Genomic DNA, 26,363 nt, shown 5'->3' with positions numbered 1-26,363 from the left:
TTTGATGATTCTTAGCAATAGACTGGTGTCAGTCAGAGACCTGGATCCTAACCCAGAAATGTCCCTTATTGTAAAAAGAAAATAAGTCTATTTTCCCCCCTTTTACTTCATCTGAAAAATGGGCCTAATATATATCTTCATTTTTCAGATGGAATGATACAAGAGTAACATGCCTTTGTTAAATCTTGTTGGTGCCCTTGGAGGAGAATGGATCAGAATTCAAAGTTATTTCATTATTGTGAGCATTATTATTAACAGTAAAGTTATTTAGACTAAAATAGGGTGGGGGTGATTTTTTTTTTTCCTTTGGTACTGAATTCCCTAAACAACCAGAAGAGGGTCTGATGTGATTGATGTGGTTGAGGCAGGACTAAGGGACCCAAAGCCCCACCCACTCCTTCATCTCCCATCCCACGCTGTGGACCCTGGGGCAGCTTTGGACCTCCTTGGGCTCTGAGGAAGCCATATTTATGTGAATTTTGTATCAAAATAAGGAATTTACAGTTTATCGTCTCAGCTTTCATCCTACCAGTGAACAAATAGCAAATAAGGACATCAGATAAAATACATATGAAAGAATGGGTGATGCTATTTAAGTGTTATAATGTGTCAATGCACCAATGTTAAAGTTGCTATATTACTTTTCATCACTTCAAAAAAGAATTCTACTCTGTCACATCTGTTTGTGAATTGAATATAGAAGATAGACCAAGTTAGGCTATTATTTAAAAGTATACTTCATGAAAGTAACCTAAATTTCTATTGGAAAATATAGTATTCTTATTGCAATAGGTATGGAAGGATAAGTCCTTTGAGTTTTTAAGATTGTAAAGGATATGGCTAGTACACCTAAATGATGCTGTTAATTAGTATGTAAACTGTGAAGCAGAATTCATAATAGCTTAAAATCAGAGTTGTAGAGATTCTGTAGAGACTGGCTTCTATCTAATGTTCCTGGAAAACAGTTTGCAACAAATCCACTTTTGTACTATAGTAGTAGGTTCTAATGCTACTGACCTGGTGGTCACTTCAATGTCTTTCATTAAAAGAACCCCACACTCCAGCAGTGGTGGCCTGTGGCCCATTGGCGAGCAGACAAAACTAAGCAATTAAGCACATCCTTCAGGACTCCAAGTTTCTTTTATGGCGTATTTTAGGGTTTCATGGAAAGGACAGTATTCTCTTTCCATTACTGTATAGACCAGGGGTTCTCCACCTCTTTGATCTCAGGATGCCTTGACACAAATTATTGAAGACCACAAAGGGCTGTGATTTATATGGGTTACTATCTGTTGATATCTTCCATATTAGAAATCAAAATTGAGAAATGTTTTAAACGCAAAAATACACAAATACACAATTCTACTAGCTGTTGGAGAAATTATATCTTCCAATGTCAAGTAGCCCCTAGAAGATGCCACTGTACACTCATGAGTTAGTTAGTTAATGAGAGTATAAAGGGCAAACATTGTCTTAATGTTATTATGAAACTAGTCTTGACCTAACAGACTCCCTGAGAGGATCTAGGCGACCCCCGGAGGTTCCCCAGCCACACTTTGTGAACTGCTGGTATAGAAGACATAGTACCAAACACAAAACTGTTTCTGAGTCTTTAAGACCTTATGAGGTCAAACATCTCTCAAAACATTTCTGACTCATTCATTCAAATTGTGATATGGGCCAAAATAAGACTTCTTTCATAATCCGAAGCTATAGCCTTATTTTTCCAATCCTACAACTCAGAATCATACATATTTGGCCTTGATGTGAATACTCAGGTTTAAAATGTACATCATTCCTTTGATAAGAACAGTATTTATAGTTAAAATGTGATAATCATTACAGCTAATATCCACAGTCATTGAAATATCTATGTAGGTCTGTTTTCTAAAATCCCTAGTAATAACAATGGCTTTTAGTTTCAATACATTAAGAAAAATGGATCAGAGTTAACTTTACTTCTTCTGGTTTTGAGACCTTTTTGATTTTTATGGTTTGAACTTAGAGGTTCACAGTCCTGTGCGTTTGTCTTCATTACCCACATCACATTATACCTGTGCTTAGAGGATGGAATTAATATGACTTTTATATATTGATTTATTTCCTGCATAGAAAGTGGTCGGGGTAGGTATACAAAAAATACAGTTTTGTGCATTTCTAGAATAAGGGGGGAAATCAAGTGAAATTAAGGTGACAATAGAAAATAAGTTCGGTAACCAAAATAATAACAGAGTAGAAAAATGAAGCCCCTTTACCAGCCCACTGTAGTTCGTGCCTCGGTATGAAAATCAACGCAGATTTTGAAATTGATCCATGTCATACCACTTAAACTCATCTACTTTTTTATGCCACTAAAGTTCAGAAAGAAGGACTTTTCACAAGAGGCATTTTATAAACCAAATGCCCAAGAACTGGAGATTGGAGATTTGAAAGCATATAGTTTATTTGGCTCTTATACCAGAGTGAGACTAATAGGGTAGGTTTAGGGTGAGCATTCAGAATTGCCCAGGAACATCACTGTGGTGTATCTTTTAATGGTGCATAAACGATTTCATGACCGTAATAAGTAATTTACATTTCTGTAACTGTTTATACCCAGTTAAAAGCACAAAAACATCTTTTTGAGGATAGAAGTGCTTTGTTGGATATAAAATTACACACACACACGAAGATGTGTTATTTTCATTAACATCACTTACAGTACTAGTCAGAATTCAAATAATTCCTCATAATACACTGTCCATCTTCAGGAATCAAGGACTTAGGCATCATCCTTTGACATCACAGACCACAGTTGCTTTTAGAATTAAGCAAGATGAAACCTCTGTTTCTATGGGACACTCCATCTAGGACTTGCCAGTGTGAAAGCTATTGTCTTTGCATGACCTCTAGACCTTTCTGACCAGAAGTTCTAAATGCCAGTCCAGGGATGTGTAATGTATAATTCCTGGCAGGATAACATCTTTTTTCTTCTGGTAGAGTTTTCCCCCGTTCTTGCAAGGAATTCTAATATACTTCAAAGGCCACCTAGCATGCTGGTAGGGAAGATGTGCTTTGGAATAAGAGTGCATTATTTGAACTAAGTGAACATTTTGTTATTTTAAAAGCAAATGAATATCTTGAATGTTTCACATGTTTTCCTAATAGACCTCAAAACTTTTTCTGCAGAACTTAAGGAAGCTGCTTTGAGAGAAGGATAGTATGGTCCAAGAATAATATCCTACAATGCATATTTGTATCCGAAGTGGTTTATACAGGTGTGGGCAAGTGGTGTGTTTGTAAAACTTCTGTTGAATAGGCCACTTTCTTTCAATACAGTAATTACTGTTTAATTGGTGCCTCTAGAAAAACTACAATTCAGTGGCAGTGATCAAATCATCCTCTTCCAATGTGTCCCCATAGAGAGTTCTCTTAGGCATCATGTTGTGAATTTAATGGACATAGAGGGAATTCCAGCGGTGGGAAGAGGGGGAATTGGCCTAGATGAACTTGAGGCTCTGAGATGCTGGTATTAAGTTCCTTTTGAGTCAAAGATTATTTTGATACTTGGCCTTCCCTTCATTAATTCATGGATGCAGTATTTTCCACATACAAAATAAAGTAGTGCTTTGGCATTCTGAGGGATACGCCAAAACTTTCAGCTATCGCTCAAGTTTAAATACGTAATTGTCTCTACAGCTGTTTGATTTTCTTCTCAAATCACTTTCCCGCCAAATCAGCCTGATTTTGATGCGTATTTTTCACACCACAGCGTCACTGTTGCTCAAGTTTTATGGTCACCTTTCTGAAAGGAAAATGAATTACTGCATATGGGATGGGACGTACAGGACAACAATACAGCATTGCAATGTGCTGCTATGTGGCTGACTGGGTCATTCACTAACTTAGCTCCTTACGTAAACTAGCCTTTTAATAATTGTTATATAAGTTTGTGTCTCAAAGTATTAAGTAACACATGCTGAGGCATTGAAGAATCCTTGTTGGGAATCCCCTGGCGGTCCAGTGGTTAAGACTCCACGCTTCCACTGCAGGGGGCATGAGTTTGATCCCTGGTCAGAGAACTAAGATCCTGCAAGCCGTATGGTGAGGCCAAAAATAAAAATAAGAGGTTGAATGTATTAAAAAAAAAAAAGTGAGCCTTTAAGAAAAGAAGAGTCCTTGTTAATGGCCAAACCACAGATACCATACTATAGACTGCTATCATCCCTGTACCATTCTGAGGTAAGAAAATATATTTATTAATTTAAAAATATTTATAAAAATATAATTTTATCATTTTCAATTTACCATGGCCCCAAGCTCTCTATGACATATCACAAATAATTAGAAATATATAATATTTACAGTCTACTAGAAAAGATTTACATATGATTAACTCTCATATGAGGTAATATGTGATAAATTGTTCTAAGTATTCCAAGAGAAAATGTTTATTCTCCAGCTGGGGGAATCGAGAAAGCCATCATGTGGGAAGCATTCAAGCTGGTTTTGAAGGATGGATATGCTTCCGGTATCTGTGGATGTGAGAGAGTTAGTTAGCCATCCATAAAATCTCAAATAGTTAATGGTTATTTTCAAAATAGTTTTTATGGGTTTTTTTTTCATTTGTTTTATTTTGCTTTGATTTCTGCATAGGCAGCTTAGTACAAGGGAAAGGGCATGAAGTACAGAGAACAATCACCAGAGTTTGATTTTGGTCACTGCCGCTCACAAGCGATGGACTCTTAGCTTCCGTTTTATCATCTGTAAAATGGGCATGTAGGAGACAACAAAGCATCCTGCCCAACCCCCAGGGTCCTGGTGAGCGTGCAGTGGAGTAGCCGATGTTGAGCCGTCAGTGCAGAGTGTGGAACAGGGAAGCACTGGCTGAGCTCTGCTTTCCAGACCCCCTCCCTCTCCCTACTGCTGACCTCAGTAAACAAAATCAAGATCCATCATAACTTGGAAATAAAATCTCTATCCCAGACATGTCAGATGTTTCCTTAGTTCTCTGTTCTAGTTCACTGGAACAATTTCCCAATTAATCATACCTTGACATAGTTTCATGTTAATTGGTTTCCAGGTAAAAATTCTTATTTTTAAACATTCATTTTTTCAAGGCATTAAAGAGTCTTGAGCTTCTTTTTAGTTCTGGTTTTTCTTTTTAGCACATAACTGTAAAACTAAACATTTAAATTTGCTTTCAGAAATGTATTTCAAAACAACCTAACCCTTCTTCCCCCCACCACCACCTCCGAAATTAAAGATGAGTGGCCAAAACAAAGTTTTATCTTGCCCCTCCACAAAAGACAAGGTAGGATTGGGGTGTAGTGTGGGGAAAGGTTTGTTTTAGTTTTAGCTTGTTTTCATATTTTTCTCGGAGTCAGGCTGAAATTCTCTTTTGCAAACAAGAGGAGTGGAAAAGTGTGTCTTAACTGCTCACAGCACATCTATAAGAAGTGCCTCTAAAACTATTTGCCCCTCATAACTCATCTTCTTACAACTTTTCTATATTTGTCAATTGTTTTGTTTTTATTTCTAACAGAGCTTGAAATTTCTTTCATTATCCCCACTCCAACTGTAAGACTCCAAACCCTGTCCTGCCTTGTCTCTTATCATGTGGTCTCCCGTTGGGACCCTCAGATTGGAACGATTTGCCCATCACCATGTCTGGGCCTCCCATAGCCGGGTTCCATATTGATCGACAGTCATGTGGTGGGGTGTGCTTCCTGCCTCTTCCTGGGTGGTCTGTGCCCCATACCTTAGTTCTCCACTGCCATCGATCCACTGGACCTCTGTGTATCTCCTGTTCTTGGGGCTGAATTCGCAGTCCTTAAACGCATCGTACAGACTCAGAGGGCTGCAGGAGTATAAATTGTATCAAGGGAACATGTGGCTCTGGAACTGGTCCACTTCTACCCCGCCTCATTTCTCTGCTTTGTGGGCCTTCGGGGCTTTTGAAGCAAACTGGTGCTACGGCAGCTTCCACTTAATTTGCTCAGTGGTTAAATTGATCTATCTCTTTTATTTGATCGGATCTCTGGGAACCGAATCGTTTGCATTGATTTATTGATTGGAGCTATGTTTTCACCATTACTTGTGATCACTTTCAGCTGTTAATATTGGATAATTCAATCAGGATTGATTGGCCTTACCACTGAAGGCAGAAAGTTAATCATATAGGACAAAGAAATAGGGCACGGCTCACCTCAGTTTGACTGTTAGTCTCTCTCTCTCACCCCCTTCCTCCCTCCCTGCACCTTCTCTCTTCCTAACATGTAAGCAGTAGTAAAAAAACCTATCAAAGCTGCCCTTTGTCTTGAGCAAAGAAGGGAGTTTAAAATTTTATAGCATTCATAATGCATCTAAAGATGAGGTAGCTTTATTTTGCTTTTTAATAAAACTGCACCTAGAAATTAAGCAAGCATACCGAAAGATAAGCACGATTATCACAATGAACTCATTGGGACTACATGAGTAAATGCGTTTTCAATTACCCGTTTTGTACCAATAAATCCCTAATCCGTGTGTGCATGCTTGGAGGCACAACCTGGGCTCACCTTTTTCTACATTTGGCCCTCACTGCTTCACCATGTGTCCTACCAGTCACATTTTCAAGAGTCAAGCGGGTAATAGGACCGAAGGAGGGGCAACAGAGGTATTTGCAATAAGCGAAAACCACTTTACTTACTTTGAATCATTTCTACAACACCCCAGCTCAGTTTTTAAAAGTTCTCCATCCATTAATTTCTTAATGTTCATATCGATGGCTGGTTTTCGCTCTTAAGAGATGGAGCCCCACCTCCCCGTTCTAGGACTCATTCCCTTCTCCAACAGCCCTGTTGTTAGCGATCTGCCATTACATTATTTTTTTGTCTGGCCCAGAGTTGACGACAGATGGCCATCTCCGAACTGCCATCAGTGCGACCTTATGGAGCATTCAGCTAGTGTGTACTGAAAAACACTGCGGCCATTGCTGCAGCTCCCTCCCCTCCCCCACCCCCTGGAAACGTTCATCACCTCTGCCACATTCCGCTTTGGCTGGGCTCTGCTGGCCCTGCCGGCTCCTGTGTCACCAAGACAGCCTGCTGCCACAGCACCGGAAGATCTGCCTCTGTTAGGAGCGAGAAACTGCGGGCACAGTCGTCCTGCAAAGACAGCACTCTGTCTCAGCACCTTTGCAGGCAGATCCTTGGGCGAGAGCTGGACCTCCACATTTCTAGAACATTCTGCAATCCAGGGAGGCACGTTGAAGTCCCCCGTGTGTTCCTATTTTCGATGTTTGCTCTACACATGGATCAGTTTCCTCACATTAGCAGAGACACGGTGCCAAGAAGAGACTCTGTGTGTTTACAAACTTCAATCGACTCTTGGAAAACACCACTTCCATATCCACCTGCTGTGGCAGTTAGAGAGAAGGTAGTCACGGGCTTCAGTGCTCAATCCCCTGAAATGGGCAAAGAATCCACTCCAGCATCCTCTGACCCGTCGATGTGGCAATCCCTTGGCCAGCCGCATGAAGTGAGCTGTTGCTGCACATTTGGGGAAAGATTGATAGGTTGGTCTTCACTGAGTTTGCTAAGGCCGGGCGGCTTCAGAGCCGAGCGTGTATTTTCAGAGGAATTCACATTTGTATCCTTTATTGTTATATTTGCAGCGAATCTACAGCTGTAACAGGCTCTGCCCCGCAGCTATGAAGGAGTGAGTTCCCCTCATTGGGGAGAGAGCAGTGCTCTGTGAAAGCCTGAGATATGGCGGGTGAGATGAATAGCGCTTAAAAGCGGTGCTCGCGGTGCTGTCATCTAGAGCAGCAACTCCGACGCTTTAAACGGGAGTGAAAGGCAGGGTAAACGAGTCCTTTACAAGTGGTGAAATTTTAAACTGCCTAAAATAACAGGCCTCCTTCATTGATAACTTCATCGAGGGAGGGAGGGAGGGCGTGGGGGAGGTCACTGGGCAGGACCCGCTTTCCCGTAAGAGGAGGGCAAAGTTTGCAAAGGGGAGGCTTTTCCCTTGTACCCAGCGTGTCTGGGAGGCTGGCATCTTTCTTTCGTGCCCTCCTTTTGCTTTGATGCGGCCCCTCAGATGGCAGAAGACCATCTCTCGCCGGAAACCCGAATCGCCCATAAAAGGTTTCCTTTTTCACTTGGCCAAAACTTAATTTTATAATGATCTGACTTACACCACTGGGCACATCTGCTAAGTTTGTGTGCCTTCTAGACAAATAAAAGGCTACTGTGATACTATTAGATATCAGCAGTATGCTTAGCTGTGCTTGGAGTTTATGAGGGTGAAAGGTGATCGTGCAGGAAAACAGAACAGTCTGTTTGCCGTGAGCCAGGCACTAAGACCTCATCCCCATGCTCAGTTATAATTCATGACAGGACTGGTGGGAAGCCCTCATCCCTCTGTGGAGTTAATGCATCTCCACTGAAGCCTGCCGTGAGCACCCTGCGTCCCCGCCCACCATCTGTGCCTTCACTTGCAAGCTCGCTCTCTCTCTCTCTCTCTCTCTCTCTCTCTCTCTATCTCTGTTACTCACTCTTTCCTGAGATCTCTTGGTATTGATATTGCCAGGCGACTAACTGCTTTGTAAAAGTGGCTCTCCAAAACGGGCTTGTCGTTTAACTAGGGGAAGAGCTGGAAGGGAGGCATTACAGTGTTGTTAAATGTCTCATTTAGAAAATGTCGATTAGAAAATGGGCAGGGAAGCAGCAATGGCCTTAAACCAATCGCAGACTCTGGGAGCCAAGGATGCCCTGCCAATCACCGATTAGTACGAGGCACCTGTGGTCCATGGTGAGAGGCCAGGGATGCAACACAAGGTGGACATTACGATTCAGGTTAATCCTGTTCTGAACCAGAGTTCAGAGTCCGGAGTCGAATCTGAGAAATGTTTGCCCACTCTTCCCAGGGGCTTGGACCAGCTGGTGGCGTGGGCACCAACCCAGTCCCCACGCACTGGCCCCTCTGTGATGTGACGCTACCCATTCTGACAACCAGAGCTGGTTGCCTCAGGGCTACCTAAAGCCTCTGCTCAAAATGATCAAGCCCTGGGCTTTACAGAACGCCACCTAAAATAGCCGTGGTCGTTTGTGTGGTGTGAGCCACCTTCTAAAGCGGAACGAGCAGAGGTTGCCGAACTCCCACACTCGCTGCAGCCCGGAGCCAGCAGTGGTTTGTTCCCACCCTGTCCCAGCCCCTCGTGCCCCTGCCTCCCTCCTCCCCTCCCCGCTTCTTCCCACTCCCCACTCTGCTGGGAGCCCAGAGGGTGATGGGGCAGGAGGACAGTGTGGGTTCAAACAAAAGATGACCCTGCACCTCCTCGAGCATGGCTGAGCCAAGATTAATGTGTAATGTTTCACAATATGTGCTCTTAACAGAGTCCATTGTTAGTCCTCCTTGAATAAGATAAATCAAATCCAGGCCTGGGACACCGGTGTATGAATTTAACAGATGTGATGCCATAGGGAAACTACTGTGTTATAAACTGCAGAAATGGCCTTTTTCTACTTCAGACTCGGGCTTATTCCAAAGAGCCTTCAGAGCTCCAGTGGTGAGGTGAGAGGTCACCCACGAAGACAGTAGCACCCATACTGTAATTCAGCCTTGTGTGTAATTGGTTCAGAATCTCATCCTGACGTCTGGCTGGTGTTCGTCCCATCATCTCGCTCACCCTCCGAAGGAAAAGTAGGGCAGGGATGGCTGTGTTTACTGTCCAGGTTTTCTTGGGTGAAAGATCACTTGGAGATGACAAAGCTGAGTAGTCAGCCTGAAATCCTGGTTGGTATTTTATTAATTTTGCACCAAGATAAATCCTGAAATTCTGACAAACTCCATGACAGGTGAAATTCCTTCTTGCAGAATCTGCTCAGCAAGAGGCTGCTCATTTCGTTCTGTTCCGAGGCAGGCAACAGGAGGGCAGCTTTCTAATCAGCCCTCAAAGGACCCCCAGCCGCCCCAGAGTCTCGGGCTGATTGAATAACTCCTGGGCCTCTTCCCCTAGGCCTCCATCAGCGGGAGTCCTGTGGAAAGCAATCTCCCGCAGACTGGCACTGAAGAGAGCTTTAAACCACCATTTTCTGCTCTCCCGAGGAGCCTGGAGTACTAAAAGATAGATGGACTGCAGATATTTTATGAGAAACTGTCAGAAGAAGAGCAGAGTAAATGTTTTTTTTCTTCTTCTTTGAGTCACACACTACATCACTGCTGAATTTCTCCCAGAATCTTTTACATTGAAAGTAAGAAATTAATTGGTTGCTAACCTTTCATTCCCCCTCCCTTCTTCCTCGTTGTCTTCCTCCTTTTTTTTTTTTCTTAAATATCCACACAGAGGCCCTTTGCTTAACCACAGTTGCAGAAAATCAGTACCATTTGCAATGAAATATTTATAATGACAGAATGAAAAATTGGATTCATTTTCTGGACTGTAGCCGAACAGTCTGCAACTTTGTGCAGTATTGTTAGGCGTCCCTCCTTCCTCCCTTTCATTGGAAGCTTTTTCGAAAACAGGCCACATGTACACTTACCTATGCTTTGGAGGGATGCCTACCAAAACACAGAACCCGTTTCTGGGCTTTTTTTAAAAACAGAGGAGAAAAGAGCATATTTTCGTCTGTGTTGCCATGTGGGGGGCACTCAGCTGTGGCCCATAAAGAGGTAGAGAGGATGTGAACCCCGTCAAAAGAAGGAGTGTTGGCGCTGGGAAGGAGGAGCTGGGAGAAGTTTACAAGGAATCCAGGAGCCGGTCTGGTCTGCACTCCGGAGCGGAGTACAAATAGCACCCAGCAGGCCATAGAGTCTCGGGGCAGGTTTATAAGGGAAATGGGAAGGCACAACAGAGGTGTATCAATAGACACTGATATCAGAGCTCACCTTCTTTTTTCCCTTTAGCGTTTGCTGCCATAGGCTTTCCTCCCACGTGACCTCATATTCAGAGCTGCCTTCTTTCGAACGAGGGTTGGCTACTGCATTTTTTTTTTTTCAAAGATGAAAGACAAAAGGAGTTTGCTAGGACGGTGCAGCGTTGCATTTCAAACAAGCCCGTCTCACAAGTGCAGGGCCACCACAAGGCGTTCTTGCTTCCTACACGACTTGATTGCATCTGCAGCAAGATGCCTGTGAAGTACATTTCAGTCTCCCAAATAAGTTTTCGCTTACCACTGCACAGACGGGCCCAAAGAGCCGGCCCACTTCTCCTCCCTCCATTGTCGGCGTATGACAGAGCTTACATCCCCACTCCCACTCTGGGGCCTGCTCAGGCTCCCAGGCCAGCCCTCTGGCTTAACCTTTCATCTGTTCCCTTGTGAAGCCCTGGGTTTAAGTAGTTAGGGTTGTTTTCTTTGGGTGGTTTTTTCCAAAGCGAGCACAGTTCTAGCGGACTTCGGCATGAATAAAAACAGCCAAACTCAAATCTGCAGGTTTTGCTCACTGAATTTGCATCCTGCATTGCCAACTCAACAAGATCAATAATCCATATTTTAGTGTATAATAAAGGCTGCCTGTAATTGAATTAGCTCATTCATTCCATCTGATTAGCCCTGTTTTATTCATGGAGAGGAAAAATAATACAAACTTACCTTCTCCAACATATTGCATGATGTGAATGTAAAAGAGCCTTCAGCACTGTAAAACAAATTTATAAAGATGATGGAGAGTTAATTTCAGTATTTGTTTATCCTAGGAATAGGAATAATACAGAACACATCATGCTGCATTTACGTGGTGATAAGTTTAACGTTCACATCTACTGTGTCAATCTGTCCTCCAGTCAGCCCGGCACAAATATCCTATAATAGGTCTCTCTTCTTACCAAAAGCAAGAAGGCCTCCTCAGTTCTGAAGGACAGCTGGGATAAACAGTCTTCTGGTACTCGCCTTTGGAGAAATCCGCCTTAAGAGATTTCACCCTAAGGTCATTACCTCTTATCCATCCATGGATTACCATTTGCAAGCTTTTTGATTGCTTACTCTCTTCTCTTTGAAGCAAAATCTTAGCACACGTTTGGACCTGGGTGATGAGAAACACGGAACAGGAAAGGAGTTCTTCATCATTGGGACCCCGGGCTCTCAATGAATAGACCAATTTGTGTGTGATGCATACTTGCACAGAGACTTGGAGGTTTTATACAGGTTTCTAGGTTTGTCTTTTCATTGCATCCAAAAAAAAAAAAGAAAAATGATTTGGAGAAATGCTGACAGTTCAGCATGAAATGATGTGTGTTCTGACACAAACTGCATTGTAGCTTAGGAATCTAGCCTGAAGTTCTTTTATTGTAGCATTTCTTTGATTCAGGGGAGAAAAAGAATTTTCTTTAAAAGTGTGTGTTTTAGGATGTGACAATAACTTTTCTCCATTGCTGTGCATGAATTCAGCAGAATGTTTCCACTTAACCCTTATTATTGCCGGCTTTCTGGAAGACCTAGGGTAAGGGGAAAAAAATGTTTTTGCATTAGTTTTTCAACAACTTAGGTGAGTCTGAAATATATATCCAAGTAAATGGGGACTGTAATCGTGGCATGTTCAGAATCAATCTTTTCTGCAGACCAGGAGAGGAGCACTGAATAGCATTCATTTAGGTTCTTCCGGATGTATTTCTGCAAGGGACGTGCCTTGCCGAACCGCTGGATGATTTTAAGTGTTATTAAGCAGACTTAACAGGAGCAACTGGCCCTCAGGATAGAAGTAAAGGACCATGGCGCAGAAATCCTTGGTGGAGGAAAGTTCCAGGGCAAACCCATCCTCAGAAAGAGAAGCGCCCAAATGCAGACTGGATTTGAATATCTGAGTTAACAACTTCTGGGAATATTTCTCTTCCTCTTGGCCAGCTCCTTCTATGTTGTGGCTGGTTTGCATTTGTGTTTGAAGTGCCAGGCGGTTTAATGAAGTTATTCTTTTATAAATTTTGCAACACTGAAGCAAGCATGAGGGCTTTAAATTAGAATAAGTGCCACTTCTGTGTGGCAGGTTCCTTTGAGGACTGATTAGAATGAGGCCTCCTGCCGCCCAGTCCTTTCTGCCCGGCGGCGGCGGCGGCGTTGGTGCGTGGGCTTGTTTACAGCTCACCTTTGAATTTGCACGAGACAGCGAGCGTGCACCATGCCTGCTGCCTGGGCCTCTGTTAGCGGAAGCTGTCTTCCTTTCCAGGATCATGTTAAATACTTCACTTTAAGGAGTTATTTTTTTAATTATATTGCTTTATTGTAATGAATTAAAATTAACTTGGAGCAGCAAATTATCTAAGGATGTGAGGGTTATAGATTACTCTCACCATAGCTACAGCTTTGTCGGAGGGGGACTCAAGGGCTGTCTTTCTAGAAGCTCAGTACACCATGAGGGGTGGGGAAACTGTTCCACAGAGACCGGGAAGCAGCGTCAGAAAAGATGCCCAGGAAATGGGGAGAGAACGGGAGTTTAACGTGCGGGTTTATGAAGCGGATAGAGGCTCTTCTTGGCCAGAGTGGTGGGCAGCTCTGCCGTTTTAAGACCTGAAAGCTTCTGGGACCAGAAGAGATGAGGCGCAAGAGGGAATCCAAGTATATGTTAAGACCCAACAAGGTTCCATGTAGGATAAGGGATGCACTTGGCATTCCTGATTCCCTCTCTTCCTGCCTGTGTGCACTGGTTAACAGATGGGTGATTTCAGGGGACGCGGGGCAGGACGTTATTAAAGAAAGGGGCTTGAAGCTTTCTGCAGGACACAAAACATGCAAGGGGGAGGGAAAGGAAAGAGAGCAAGCAAGGAAAAAAAAAAGCACCAAACTTAAGTACAGAATTATTTCTCTTCTCTCCAAGCCAGGATTATTTTTTTTTTAATTGAAAGTGAGAGACACCCAAATGGAATTGGGCTTGTGAAATATTTGCATTTTAAAAGGACTTTCTTAGAACTTAAAGCAAGGCCTTCTTGGGGCTCCTTCTAAATTGCATTCTCCATGCGGGAATATGAGCCCTGGGGGACCCAAAGATCAAAGGCAAACACCAGGGATTTTACCTGTAGAACGCACGCAGGAATGTACCTCTCTCCCGGCTCCGCACCACACACTCATGCCAGCGTCCAGCGTAGGCACGAGTGTACACACATGCACATGTGCACACACACACTCATTCTTCTGCAGTTTCATTATGGAAATTTGGGAAACCAACACATTGTCTTTTCACAGTTCTATTCTTTGTATGTATATTTACTAAAGCAAATGCCCTAGTAGACAAACATTTGGTTGCTTATGATGCGGAAAGGTTGTTTTCTGTTATTCTTCGTGATTTATAACATGTTGACTTACTCTTACTGTGAGTTTACCTCCTAGAGAGTGTGGCAGTGTTTTTAATAAAAGAAAAAATACACTACAAGGAAGTGGCATTTCTTTTGCTTTTTGCCCAAGTTCAATAAACTCTTTTTCATAATTATTGGGAATTGGTTGAAGGGAATCCTTGTCCATATCAAGTGGAAAAGCAGGAAGAGTTCTTGCTTCCTCCCCCTCCCTAGAAAGGTTACCCTTTGAATATAAATTACTGTGCCTTGTGCTTCTCCCATTCTAATCAGATGACCTTTTGAGTCTGGTGGACAGAGTTTAAATCCTAAACCTGCCGGTCAGTTTTTACATCAATGCCCTGTTCCAACAGCTTTCAGGTACATAACTTTCAATGGATTTCAAAAACAGACGTGAAGTAAGTAATGCAGGTGGAATCTTGCTGCTGATGGTCAAACAACCTAACTTGACTGCAAGATCTTGGGCCAAGTAATGTGACGATGGGTAATTTCACTAACTAAATCCTTTACGAAAAACCTTCTGGGATTCAAAATCTAAGAGAAAAGGGAGGAGCAGGAAATGTGTAATGTGTGCAAGAGGACATTTCTGAGCAATTATCAATGTAAGCTCCCATTATTTGCTGCTAATTAGTACACGAGGCTGTTAAATATTTAGCAGAAGTTTGTTTAATTGTGTTTGACTTGGGATGGGGCGGGGGGCTTGAATATGGCTTGAGCATCATGAGTCAGTGTGTACACACAGAGCCAGGCAGAGAGGAAATTTGCATTCACCCAAGATGAACACATTTCAGTGTCAGCCCAGCCTTCTTTTTCCTTCATTCCACAGATTTATTTATCTTTAAGGTATCTACAATTAGAGCACGAAGAAGGGGCACTGTTCACGGATGTAAAATTGGAAGGAGGTCATTCTTAACCTTGTTTACAGGTGTTCTAGTTTAGAAAGCGCCAGTGTGATAAATTAAACATTACAGGGGGAAAAATTAAAGCTTAGCAACAACTGGCACATGGACACATCTGTCTGTGAAGCACCGACTTAATCCCTGAATATCTTATTAGACTGTATTGCCTATCAAAGCCTTCTGTCCCACAATACGCTGGATCCTGCAATTCTAGAATCTAAGCAGAATCTTTAAGCTCTGGCCTCTCTTTCATTTTTGCTGGCTCTCTGCAGTTTGATTTAAATTTTCCGTTGGCTCCATGCATGTAAACAGGTAGCTCAACTCATTGCTCTCTTTTAAAAATAAACTTCGTACTTTTAATGTATCTCCCAGTGGCCATTTTGCTCTTTTTAACCTATTCTTCCAATTCAGCACCTTTTTTTTTTTTTTCTTTTTCCTCAATGTAGTAGATAGTGCATGCTCCTATCAGTTCAAAAAAGGGAAATTTCAAGCCTGCCCTATATGCAAAACAGATAGGGGTCAGCTAGTGACTGGAATTTTACTACCATTTCTTTTCATGCATTTTATTTATTATTTTTATTTATTTATTTATTTTAATTTTTGGCCATGCTGTGTGGCTTGTGGGATTTTAGTTCCCCAACCAGGGCTCGAACCTGCACCCTTGGCAGTGAAAGCAGAGTCCTAACCACTGGGCCACTAGGGAATCCCCTTTACTACCATTTTTAAGCTCGTAAGAGAACTGAAATGGTTACGAAGTTAACATTGTCACGTGTGACCCATCAGCAGTATTTGTCCTTTTGAAGCTGGTGGACCAGCGTGGCTTGTTTTATTTCTCTGAAATGTTTAATTGTCAAAATACTAAAAATTGCTCTACATTAGCAATTTGGACATGGCATTCCTTTAAAAATTAGTCTTTGCTTAGGCTTCTGAAGACTCACATTAGACTAAGGCTAGGCTACTTTATAGGTAGGTATTCTCAAGATATTGTTCACCACCATTGGCTTTCCCAGCTTGGTTTGCTGTTGTAAAAAAAAAAGCACCTGTGGTGAAAATAGGCTCTGTTTGAAGTGACCCCTACCTCCCTGCCCAGCCACATGGATCTCCAGCCCCACAGGGACCCAGTACCCTGCCCTCTGCCGCTCTCAGCTTGGCTCCTGCTTGGTCTCTCCCCCTGGAGCCCGTCACTCTCTTCTAACCTCCCCCTCCTCATCACTCCAGCAGCGGGCAAGTGTGACTCCTCTGAAAACTAAGCCCAGGAGGTGAGGCGCCCTTTCTCTGTGGCCCATGGCACCCTGTCCTCCTGTCCCTGGTGAGTGCCCTGACGGTGAGCAGCTGTAGTCTCCGCAGCCAGCCCAGCCCAGCCCGGGGATTAGAACATAGCAACCTGCACCGCTCAACAGCCAGCTCAGCCACTGGAGTGGCTATAAGACCTTGAAAGTTGGCTTAAACTCTCTGGGACTTAATTTCCTCACCTATAAAATGAGATGTTGGAACAGATGCTGCTAGAACTCTCCCAGCTCTGAAACCATCTCTTTTTTATTCTGAAGCATCACTTACAGGTGTCGTTGGCTCCTGCTATTGAATCTCGACCAGCAAATGAGGGATGATGGCTTTGCAGTCCGTTCAGAGTAGGGAGTTGTTTCCATAGCCTAAATAGTAATTTCCAGATTTTAATATTTGGGTCCCTTTATACTTTATTAGTTTGTAAATATTTCTAAAGCAGCACTGATGAAGAGCCACTAAAATGTACCACCTTTGTTCATTGATGGTACATGGAAGGTCTTACTAAACTGCTGAGGGAGTGGACATTTTTGGAGAGATGATTATTTATACAAGCAATGCCATTTATTATATATCTCGAAGAATCCTTTCCCTGATTTCTCAGCAAACGCCCATTCTCACCATTGACCATATTTTTAAATGCCATGCCACAGTTCCGTGTGGCATATATGTGTCCCTTTTGCTATCCTTTTTTTTTTTTTGTAATTTGACGGGGGGAGATACCTCAGAGACTGAAGACTAGGTCGCAGCCTCAAGCAGGCGCAGCAAGCTCAATGTGTTTTCAAAACACTGGAAGCAGTGGTCCTCAACTGGGGATGATTTTTCCCCCAGGGGTTACGTGGCAAGGTCTAGAGATTTCTGGCTGTCACGACTGGGAAGGTGCCCCTGGCATGTTGTTGACAGAAGCCAGGGATGTTGCTAACATCCTACTGTGCACAGGGCAGACCCCTAGAACAAAGACTAGTCCCCTTCAACATTCCAGTACTGCTGAGGTTGGGAAACCTGGTCCCACCGGCCTTCTAGAATCTATTTAATTTGTAGGCATCTCTCTCTAGAACAAAGCAATTGAATGACATATTTTGTATAATGACTAAGAAATAGCTTACTGGATTGTCTTTTTGGTTTTTCTGGATGAGATAGAAGAACTTTATACTACAGATACATGGTCAAGGCTTCTGAACATAAACTCATAAACATGCCAGTGTCCACATGCTTCAGAGTTATCTCAGCCCAACCTTTTCTAGGCTTATTTAGCATGAATGTCCAAAGAACAGCAAATACAAAAAAAGTCCTTCAGTGAGGTTTATTAGAATGTGAAATCGTTTCCTATGGGAGGTGTGATAGAAGCTTCATTGCCAAAACCATTTAAAACTAGCCTAGAGTGTGAACTTTATAAAACAATTTTTGTCCAGCAAGGGGACAAACTAAATAACCTAATAGTCCTTTTCTGCCCTTAATATCGTGTATTTTTCTGATCACTTCTGATGATGCCATTTCACCTTTTGCTTTAATATAGCTTAGTGTCATCCAGAAAATGCTTTGAGATGTCAGGCCAAGCCCATGTGAACTGTTAAATGTCAAAAGAAAATGCATCAGTGTCTCTCTAAGTTCATAGTGATGACATTACCATAAGAAAAAATAAAAAGGGAAATTTTGTCAGTGCAAACATGATCATAAATGCAACATTCATGGCATTAAAGAGAGGGGTAAAAGCATATCATGACAGTTTGGGAAATTCCATTGCTGTTTATCAAAATAAAAGTGTAGAGCCTCATTTTAGTAAATTCTGCCAAAGTAAAAATTGTGAGTCAACCACCCTGGTCATGAAAATCCATCATATGAATATGTTTTTTAGACTGTCAAAGCACTTTGGGGAATACTATACATTTGTCTTTTAAGAACATTCATTAAAATATATCTCACCAAAATGCACATACCCACATATATGTTCCTGAAATAGGGCCCATGAAAACACAATTACCCCAAATTTCTCCAGCTAAGAAGTATATAATTTGTAGACAATGGAAACTTTGGGGTGGTAAAACGGGGTCTAATTGGTATTTTGGATGATTTGGGTGATTTTTAGAACATTCTAACAGTACTTCCAAAGCTGAAGCAATTCACTTTTAATTAATTTAAAACTATGAGTACTTTGGTAATCATGTGGACTTTGAAAATGTTAATTTATTGCCTTCACATCCTGTTAACCTTATCAAGACAAAGGCTACCATTTGCCATTGTGTTTTTTTCTCTAACCTATGGGGGAGATCACCCAGTATCCTCTCTGCATTAGCTAGATACACTCCTAAAGCTGTTTTACTAGCAAAAGAACTTGGGAATGAAAATAGAGAGAGGGTGGAAATGTAAAAATCTTGATTAGAAAGTATAATTTAATAGAACATGTATTGAACCAAATGTATTGATTAATGTAGAAGATATAGTACTTATATTGATTCAAACCAGAGATTTAGTACTAAAAGCTCTAAGCCAAAAAGCTGCTGCAGATTGCTACAAAAGTCAGTTTAATGCTGTCCTTGAGAGTGCCTTCACAAAGAAATTCTTCTAATGTTTGAGGACTAGGTAGAATGCGGTATATGTCAGTTTGATCCCGGAGGGTTTTATTTTGTACTCTAATAGCTGTTACGAGCCTACATTATATCCAAGGAGTAATTTTCCTTAGGGGTGCCTGGCTCGCTTTGTGTCAATATTCTAGCATTTTAAGTCACGTACAGTATATGCTTCTGGGAACACGGAAGGAGCCAGCCAGACTCATAATGGTCTGCATTCATTAATAAAGGCAGAAGCTTCTGTCCCTCCACTGCCCGCTACAGGGATGCCTCTTTGGCCTTCAGGGACCCGTGCAGACACATTTAAAGAAAGCTTTATTTTGAGTGGGCAGGAGATAAAATGTAGGACTCGCGGGCATTTCCTAAGTCAGCTATATGCCCGAGCACAGGGTGACCTTAATGGGTCAAAGAAGAATGCAGGTCAAAAGACTTATTATCTAGGCTGTTGGAAACCAATTGCTTTTGTTTAAAAAAAAAAAAAAAAAAAAAAAGCAGTAGTGCTTAAAGGTGGACGATAATGTAGAATTCTGTTTGCAGCCTGTAACTGCACGACTGTATGTGTACTGGGATATGCTTCTAGAAAAATAAGAGCATACAGACTATCTATAGTGTTTACAGATAAAGGTCCAACCCTCGTGATAAAAGGAAGGGTAATATAATTAGTTAATCAGTGATGATTGATTACGGATGTTTGCGTTCTTCAACTGAAGAAAAAAACAACATGCTGCCATGGTGCTGTCACCATCTGTTGAAAGAAACAGCCACATTTAATCCTTCTATTTCTTTTATTTCTTCCCGCCTTGCATTGTTGCAAAGCCACAATTGCCTACTATTTCTTCTGGTTGGAAAACATCTCATTTAAATTGAATACAACTGCAGTTTAAATTTGGGATTCTAATGGCATGGTGAATTAGTGGAAAGCTTGCTATTTTTTTTTTTCATTCCTTTTTAAAATAGCATGCTGGCTCTTTTTCTTAGTTTTAAAAGCTTGTCAGAATTTGAGACAAAAGGCTATAAATAGACAACTCATGGTAAAAATGATTAACATCTTTGAATCAACAAATCTCACAAAACTTCCATTCTGACACAGTTTTTATTTTTATTATCACTGCTATGTAACATTTTGCCGATGCCAACAGAGGGCTACAAAGCACAGACAACGAGACGTGGTCTGTCAAAATATTGGACAAGCGAGGGCAATCTGTGGCACCACTTTGGGGGCTAGGGACTTAATTTTTCCACCCTGGGAAGGTAGATTCCCCCTGGCTTTCCTCCAGAGCTTAACTTCATCTTTGTTATAGGTGTAAATATTCAAATTCACATCAAGATCACAGGAAAATGGGATAGTTTGGCCAAGGTGAACAGTTACAGGGGATGGTGGGTTGTTTTTTTTTTTATTTAAAAATATTTTGCTTGGATTGCATTTTAAATAGGATTAAACCGTTTGACCAGTAAATGTGGTCAGCTCTCAGAAAGGAGGAGGCTGAATTAATCATGTGTTAGCGTGCCAAGCCCAAAATGAGAATTCCAGTCTTGTAAAATGAAAGGCATCTCATATTTTAAAAGAAATTCATAGTGCTAGAAGGGAATTTTTAAGGTCCTCATCTGTTTTTTAGCTTTCTAAGTTTAATTTCACATTTTAGAGAAAAAAAGATAGAGCAAACTCCTTCTAAATGGGGCCCTTTACAGTAAAGAGTGTTTTTGTTGTTGTTGTTTTTTTAAAAACCTGGCTATTAAGGTATCATACCTAGATGGATCGTCTTTTAAGCTTTAAGGTGTGTTGTGAATTTGATTTTTTTTTTAACACAAACCCCCCTCGTGTAAAACAACTGTTCATAACTGGGATTAATGGTTTGCAATTTTCAGTTACTTAGACATGGGGTCTCCAAGAGATGGCTTTTTGCAGAGTAGAATATGGCTCTCTGTGGGATTACAGAAGTTTTCTTCTCTTCCTACTTCCTTTTCTGTCATCACCCCCCCAACCCGCGTCGATGTTGCACTGATGTTCTCCCCGATTATGTAAAACACTTTCCCTTCATTGGAACAGATATTTTTTCTCATAACCTGTCATTGCATTAAAGTACCTTGGGGACTGTGAATTGCTGTGTAAAATTGGTGAGATTACCCACTGCTTTGTTCTAGTGTAGTGGTTTCCTCCAGACCCAAAGAACAGAAAACTCGTATAGGAGAAGGCTGCTTGCGCGTGGCCTGGCAACGTTTTCTCGCCCTGCGTGTCCCTGTCTGTGCTGCAGGGGCTCAGGAAGGGCTCTGTGGTGTGGCGGGGGGTGGGGAGGAGCTAGGGCAGGCACCTGCCCTCTCCTTGGGCTTAGCGCTTCTCTGGTCTACTTTTCATCTTTCCCACTCGCTTCCTGTCTCCCTTTCTGTCTATGATTTTAAAAACACACCAAATAGGTGGAAAGCTCCCATGAAGCAACTTCTTGTTTCTCTTATCCTTGGATCTTCAGTGAAGCCTGGAGACAAACACTCCTCATCTTTCTCTCCAGCCCCTAAAAACCAACCCAGTAACCTGTGCAGCTCAGACATTCCTTCCTTCCTCCAGAAGATGAAATCAGGCCATTTGTCATTTTCAGTGACTCAATGTACTACGTGGACGAGGGGAACAGTCACATCCCAAAGATCCTCAAAAGTGGTGAGGACAAGCCCTTGAGGACTGGATCAGAATCACCTGAGTTTTTTGTTTGTTTGTTTGTTTTGTTTTCAATGCAAATATGCCCAATTCCCACCTTGAGAATCACAGACAATGGTGAACGCCAGGACTGGGAGGCCTGACCTCACCCTCAGCTGATCTGGAGAAAAAAAGAAAAAGAAGGGCACTAAGTGACCTCAATGGTATGCAAGTATCTCCACACCAAGAGAACTTTCTGCCTTTACCATGTTTCATGCCAGATTTCCCATTTAGCCGTTATTTGTATTACAGCTCTTTAGTTTTGTTGAATCTTGAATTTTGCAGGCCATACCCTTGTCCTTCTCTCAAATGATATATATTCTTTTCTCTTAATATGCAAAGCATAAATCCTGTATAGTAGCAACTTCAATCTGTTGCAATAAGTGATTCATATGTATTTGTTCATTTCTTTGCACCTCCGAAGAGACTTGTAGGGCTTTGGTTTAGGATGAAAGCATCCAAGAAACAACTGTTGCCAACTATTATGGCCAACTTGTGTTAGGTTTTTGTTCTGCAGTATCTTAATATAGGCACATAGAAGAACACAGGATAGATTGCAGTATAGCTTCCTTTATTAACCACTAAAATTCGATTGAATGTGGAATGTCTATAGTAAGCACTTAAATATTTTTAAATAATGTTATTAAACTGATTTCTGTTTTTTACTTTATGATAAAAAGTAATCACACATCCTCCTGTCAACGTTCTACCATTTAGATAACTATTGTCATAGCTCTTGTATTTATTTTCTTAATTTTTTTAAATTAAAAAAAAAAGCACCTTTCTGTAAGATCAGGCTTGACTCTTTGAGATAGGAAAATGCATGAGAAAGTTTAGACAGTGCATTTTGAGTAATTGAACTTTTTTACTGTTTGTAACCTCTTTGATCATAATTATGTTGATATTTAAGGGGATAGCAATGTTTCTTAGTCTCATCAGTATTTTTTTTTTTTTAATTTAAACCAAACTATTTTAATTTTTATTTATTTATTTATTTATTTATTTATTTATTTATTTATTTATTTATGGCTGTGTTGGGTCTTCGTTTCTGTGTGAGGGCTTTCTCTAATTGTGTCAAGTGGGGGCCACTCTTCATCGCGGTGCGCGGGCCTCTCACTATCGCGGCCTCTCTTGTTGCAGAGCACAGGCTCCAGACGCGCAGGCTCAGCAATTGTGGCTCACGGGCCCAGCCGCTCCGCAGCATGTGGGATCTTCCCAGACCAGGGCTCGAACCCGTGTCCCCTGCATTGGCAGGCAGATTCTCAACCACTGCGCCACCAGGGAAGCCCCCATCAGTATTTTGATTACCCTTTATGTCTACGTGTTGGTGAAAAATAATTTGCAGAAGCAGTTATTTAGAATCAATACAAAGAAAAAAAGAGTTGGCATAAAACTGGTCTGCTCCTGTATGTACTTTTAGGCTAGTACTACTAAAGAAAAATTAAAAATCCAGCTTGTCTTTTACTGAATTAATAAAAATGGTATGTTTTAAATAAGGCTGAGTGAAATAACATCCTCATTATTTGCTGTCAATCTGCTTATAAAATGGGCTTAGTTTGAAATAGGGAACGGAAGACCTGGGTCCTTTTCACGAGACTCATGTCTCCTTCACTGGTGCTCTTAGCCCCAATTGGGCAACCCTGAGCAGCCAAGCCTCCGGTCCTTCATCCTTTACTCATTGGGCAGGCATTTTGCTAGTTTGGTGGGGGATGAAAAGATAACAAAGATCTCTAAGACAAAGCCTTCTGTTGAAAACTTTCCATAGCTCCTCTTTACCTACAAGACAAAGCCTGAACTCCTTAGCCAGGTACAGAGGGCTCTTCATAATCTGGCCGCAAACTTCTCTCTATCTTCATTTCTCATCCACATGCTTGGTTCTGGACACTTGAGAAGATTCCAACCAAACTGAACGAGTTGCAGGTCCACGAACATACCTTGCATATTCTTCTTTGCCTTTACCCACGTGGGTCTTTGGCCTGGAATGCCCGCCCTGCACCCCAAATGCCTCTTCATGTTTCCAGCCTCAACTAAAATGTCACGAGTTACGTACACTGCAAAGCCTTCCCCAAAGGCCAGGCAGGGTTAGGCGTGCATGATATTCCTATGGTCATTTCTAATATAATCCCACCAGGTTGCTTTACCATCATGTGCCCACATGACTTTCTTGAGACTGAGAGCACTCTGAAGATGTGAAGGCAGGGACCGTCCTTCTCCCTGCTGTAGCCCTTGCCTAGCTTGTCAGTCGTTCATTTGGCCAGACCCTCTTTGCTGAGCGCTGCAATCCTGGGGGCTATGCCTGGTGGTGATACCAGGATTCAAGAGATGCTTGTGAAGCAATGAATAAATGAATGAAGACCCAAATTACACACAGGGAGAGAGCCGAAATTACAAATAACCACAAGACCTCAGATGCATACAATATAAGCAGTATAAAGCGCTGTGGGAAATCAGAGGAGGGGGAAAGCAGTTTTAGATGGGATGAGCATGAAATGGTAGTATTTTGTGATCAGAAGGGATGGGGGAGGGGGTCAACTGGGAGAGGTGGGAGAACGAGGCTCAGGGGAGGCACAGCGGAGGGAAGGTGCACATCAGGCCATCTCCAGGCGTTTGCTCCGAATGAACGTCCCATGGTCCTGTGACCATCCCCCGTGCAGGCCACAGGCCCAGGTCTGGAGCCCATTGTTCACCCCCAGGGCCTGGCTTGTAGTTATACGTTACCCAGGAATCCCCGTTACCGGCTCACAATTTGGAACCGGGATGTTGGCTCAGAAAGGGGACATGCTGTGTGGATGGAGAGGAGGCCACCAGAATACAACAAGGACTGCACCCGCTGGGGACGGGGGAGGTTGCAGGCTGCTGTGATCTGCTCCTGCGCCAGGTTGGGACCCAGCACCAAGCCCACCCCCAGGAGAGGAGCTGGAGAAGCTTCCTGTCCTGTCAGTGGCCGGCCAGGCTGTTCTTGCCCGTGAAGTCTATATTCAGGGACAGATAGAGCCTCTGCTGTTAAGACGTTCACCTTCTAAGAGTGAGTTAGAACAAAAGCATCTGTAATGAATGGAAATGATGTGCAGATAAATATAACTGTTAAAATAGTGCTACCCAGGCATTTGAAAAGACGGTCGTATTCTGATAAGAAGAGATGGTGGAAGGTGGGGTATGTCTCCAGGGAAGCAAAACAGAGGCAGAGAAAGGGGAGACCCCTGGCCCCGCCCTTCCATCCTGGCTCCCACTGGGGGAAGGGAGGAGCCGGTCCCATGAGCACCAATTCATCTGGGTGCAGAAATACAGTATTTAGGTCATTATAAATCAATCAGCATTTATAGATACTTGGTTTGATGAAAATACAATCACTTAAGGTTTTTTTTTTTTCCCCCTCTTTCATTACAGAATCATACGATGACCCAACACAGCAGTTAGTGCAAGCACGGTCTCTCAAGGAGAATGACTTTTGTGGCACAAAAAGGGAACATATTTTACTCTTTGCACGAAACTTTCATTGTTAATGTATATTATTCAGAAACATTGTATTGTACCATAAAACTTGTATTATCAAAACTGTTGGATGTTCATGTGTTTGAACTTTTGAGCACCGGATAGACCCCCTGTATATAAAGTGTCTCACATGTATTATGTCGTCTGATACTAAAATGGTCTTATAAAGACAAGTGGACTTGGGCCCTATTCAGGCAAGATTTAAAAAAAAAAAATGTGAGCAAAATGGCTTAAGAGAAAGTATTTTCAAGGAAGACAGATTAAAACAACCCTGTTACACAGGAGACTATGTTTGGACTTCCTTTTCTTAACACTTAAGCCTAGAATTTCTCTTTTGGTATATCAACAGTTAAACCCAAGACTATTTTTTATTGCTGAAGATTCTTGCAAACCATGAAGAGATGTTCTCACAGAACCCCACAGCTGGATAAGGCCCGTATATATATTTGTAAGCCTTGCAATGTGACAGCTAGCATCACTATATATGCAATAGTTGTTATGTAGACTGTCAAAGAATTTTTTTTTTCCTGGATACATTTGAAGCTTTGAGTGTTCAAGGTTTTCCTTAATGATTTCACACAGCCAAATTCTTGAATCAGTTGAACTAACCTGTATGTTACTGTTATTAATGTTTACTCTGCGGTCTGAACCTGGAGATTACTGGAATTGTTTTCCAAGAGGAAATAAATTCAGTTTACCATTAGGTGTGAGTGTATTTGTGTGTTTTCTTTTTCTAGTTACTCTGCCATTAAAAAAATCTAATTGCCTGCACCCTTGGAAATGAGTTCTGCTCTTGAGAATATCCCAGGCATAACCTCAGTCATATTTAACCTTTCCACACTGGGCCAAAAAGCAGCTGGGAGGAGATTCATCACATCGCATAGGGAAGGAATCAGACCCGATGTACTTCTTCCTCTTGCAGATCCTACCAGGTCACATTGTACTGGAGGATTTTGACATCACAGATGGATGTGATGGCTGTTTTCTGCATAATTTGCAGCCCAATTCATGTCATGCTGTGCAAATCTGAACTCCAAGTAGATGGCTGCAATTTGAGAGGCAGTTTGGCTTATGTGTACTTAAGAAGCAGCTTTGTTCATTCAGAAGACAAAGCACAGAGCAGGGAGCCTTGCACTGGCACAGAGCGCAGACTCTCAGTGTGATCTTCTCCACATCACCCACCTCCAGGCCTC

At 42.1% G+C, this 26,363-nt stretch overlaps 1 protein-coding gene across 4 annotated transcripts in view; it reads left to right on the top strand.

Moving 5' to 3' along the window:
• Positions 1 to 25,810, top strand: part of ZNF521 (zinc finger protein 521) — a 280,444-nt gene extending 254,634 nt beyond the window's left edge. For all 4 annotated transcript variants that reach the window (XM_059894811.1, XM_059894809.1, XM_059894810.1 and 1 more), the window contains one exon: positions 25,066 to 25,810. In XM_059894811.1, coding sequence (XP_059750794.1) covers positions 25,066 to 25,095 — 30 coding nt within the window. In that variant the 3' untranslated portion in view covers positions 25,096 to 25,810. The remainder of the gene's footprint in view (positions 1 to 25,065) is intronic.
• Positions 25,811 to 26,363: the final 553 nt, after the last annotated feature.

The sequence above is a fragment of the Balaenoptera ricei genome, chromosome 14 (assembly GCF_028023285.1).
Source record: "Balaenoptera ricei isolate mBalRic1 chromosome 14, mBalRic1.hap2, whole genome shotgun sequence".
NCBI lineage: Eukaryota > Metazoa > Chordata > Mammalia > Artiodactyla > Balaenopteridae > Balaenoptera > Balaenoptera ricei.
Note: the sequence above shows the minus strand (reverse complement) of the source record. Positions and strands in the feature narration are given on the sequence as shown.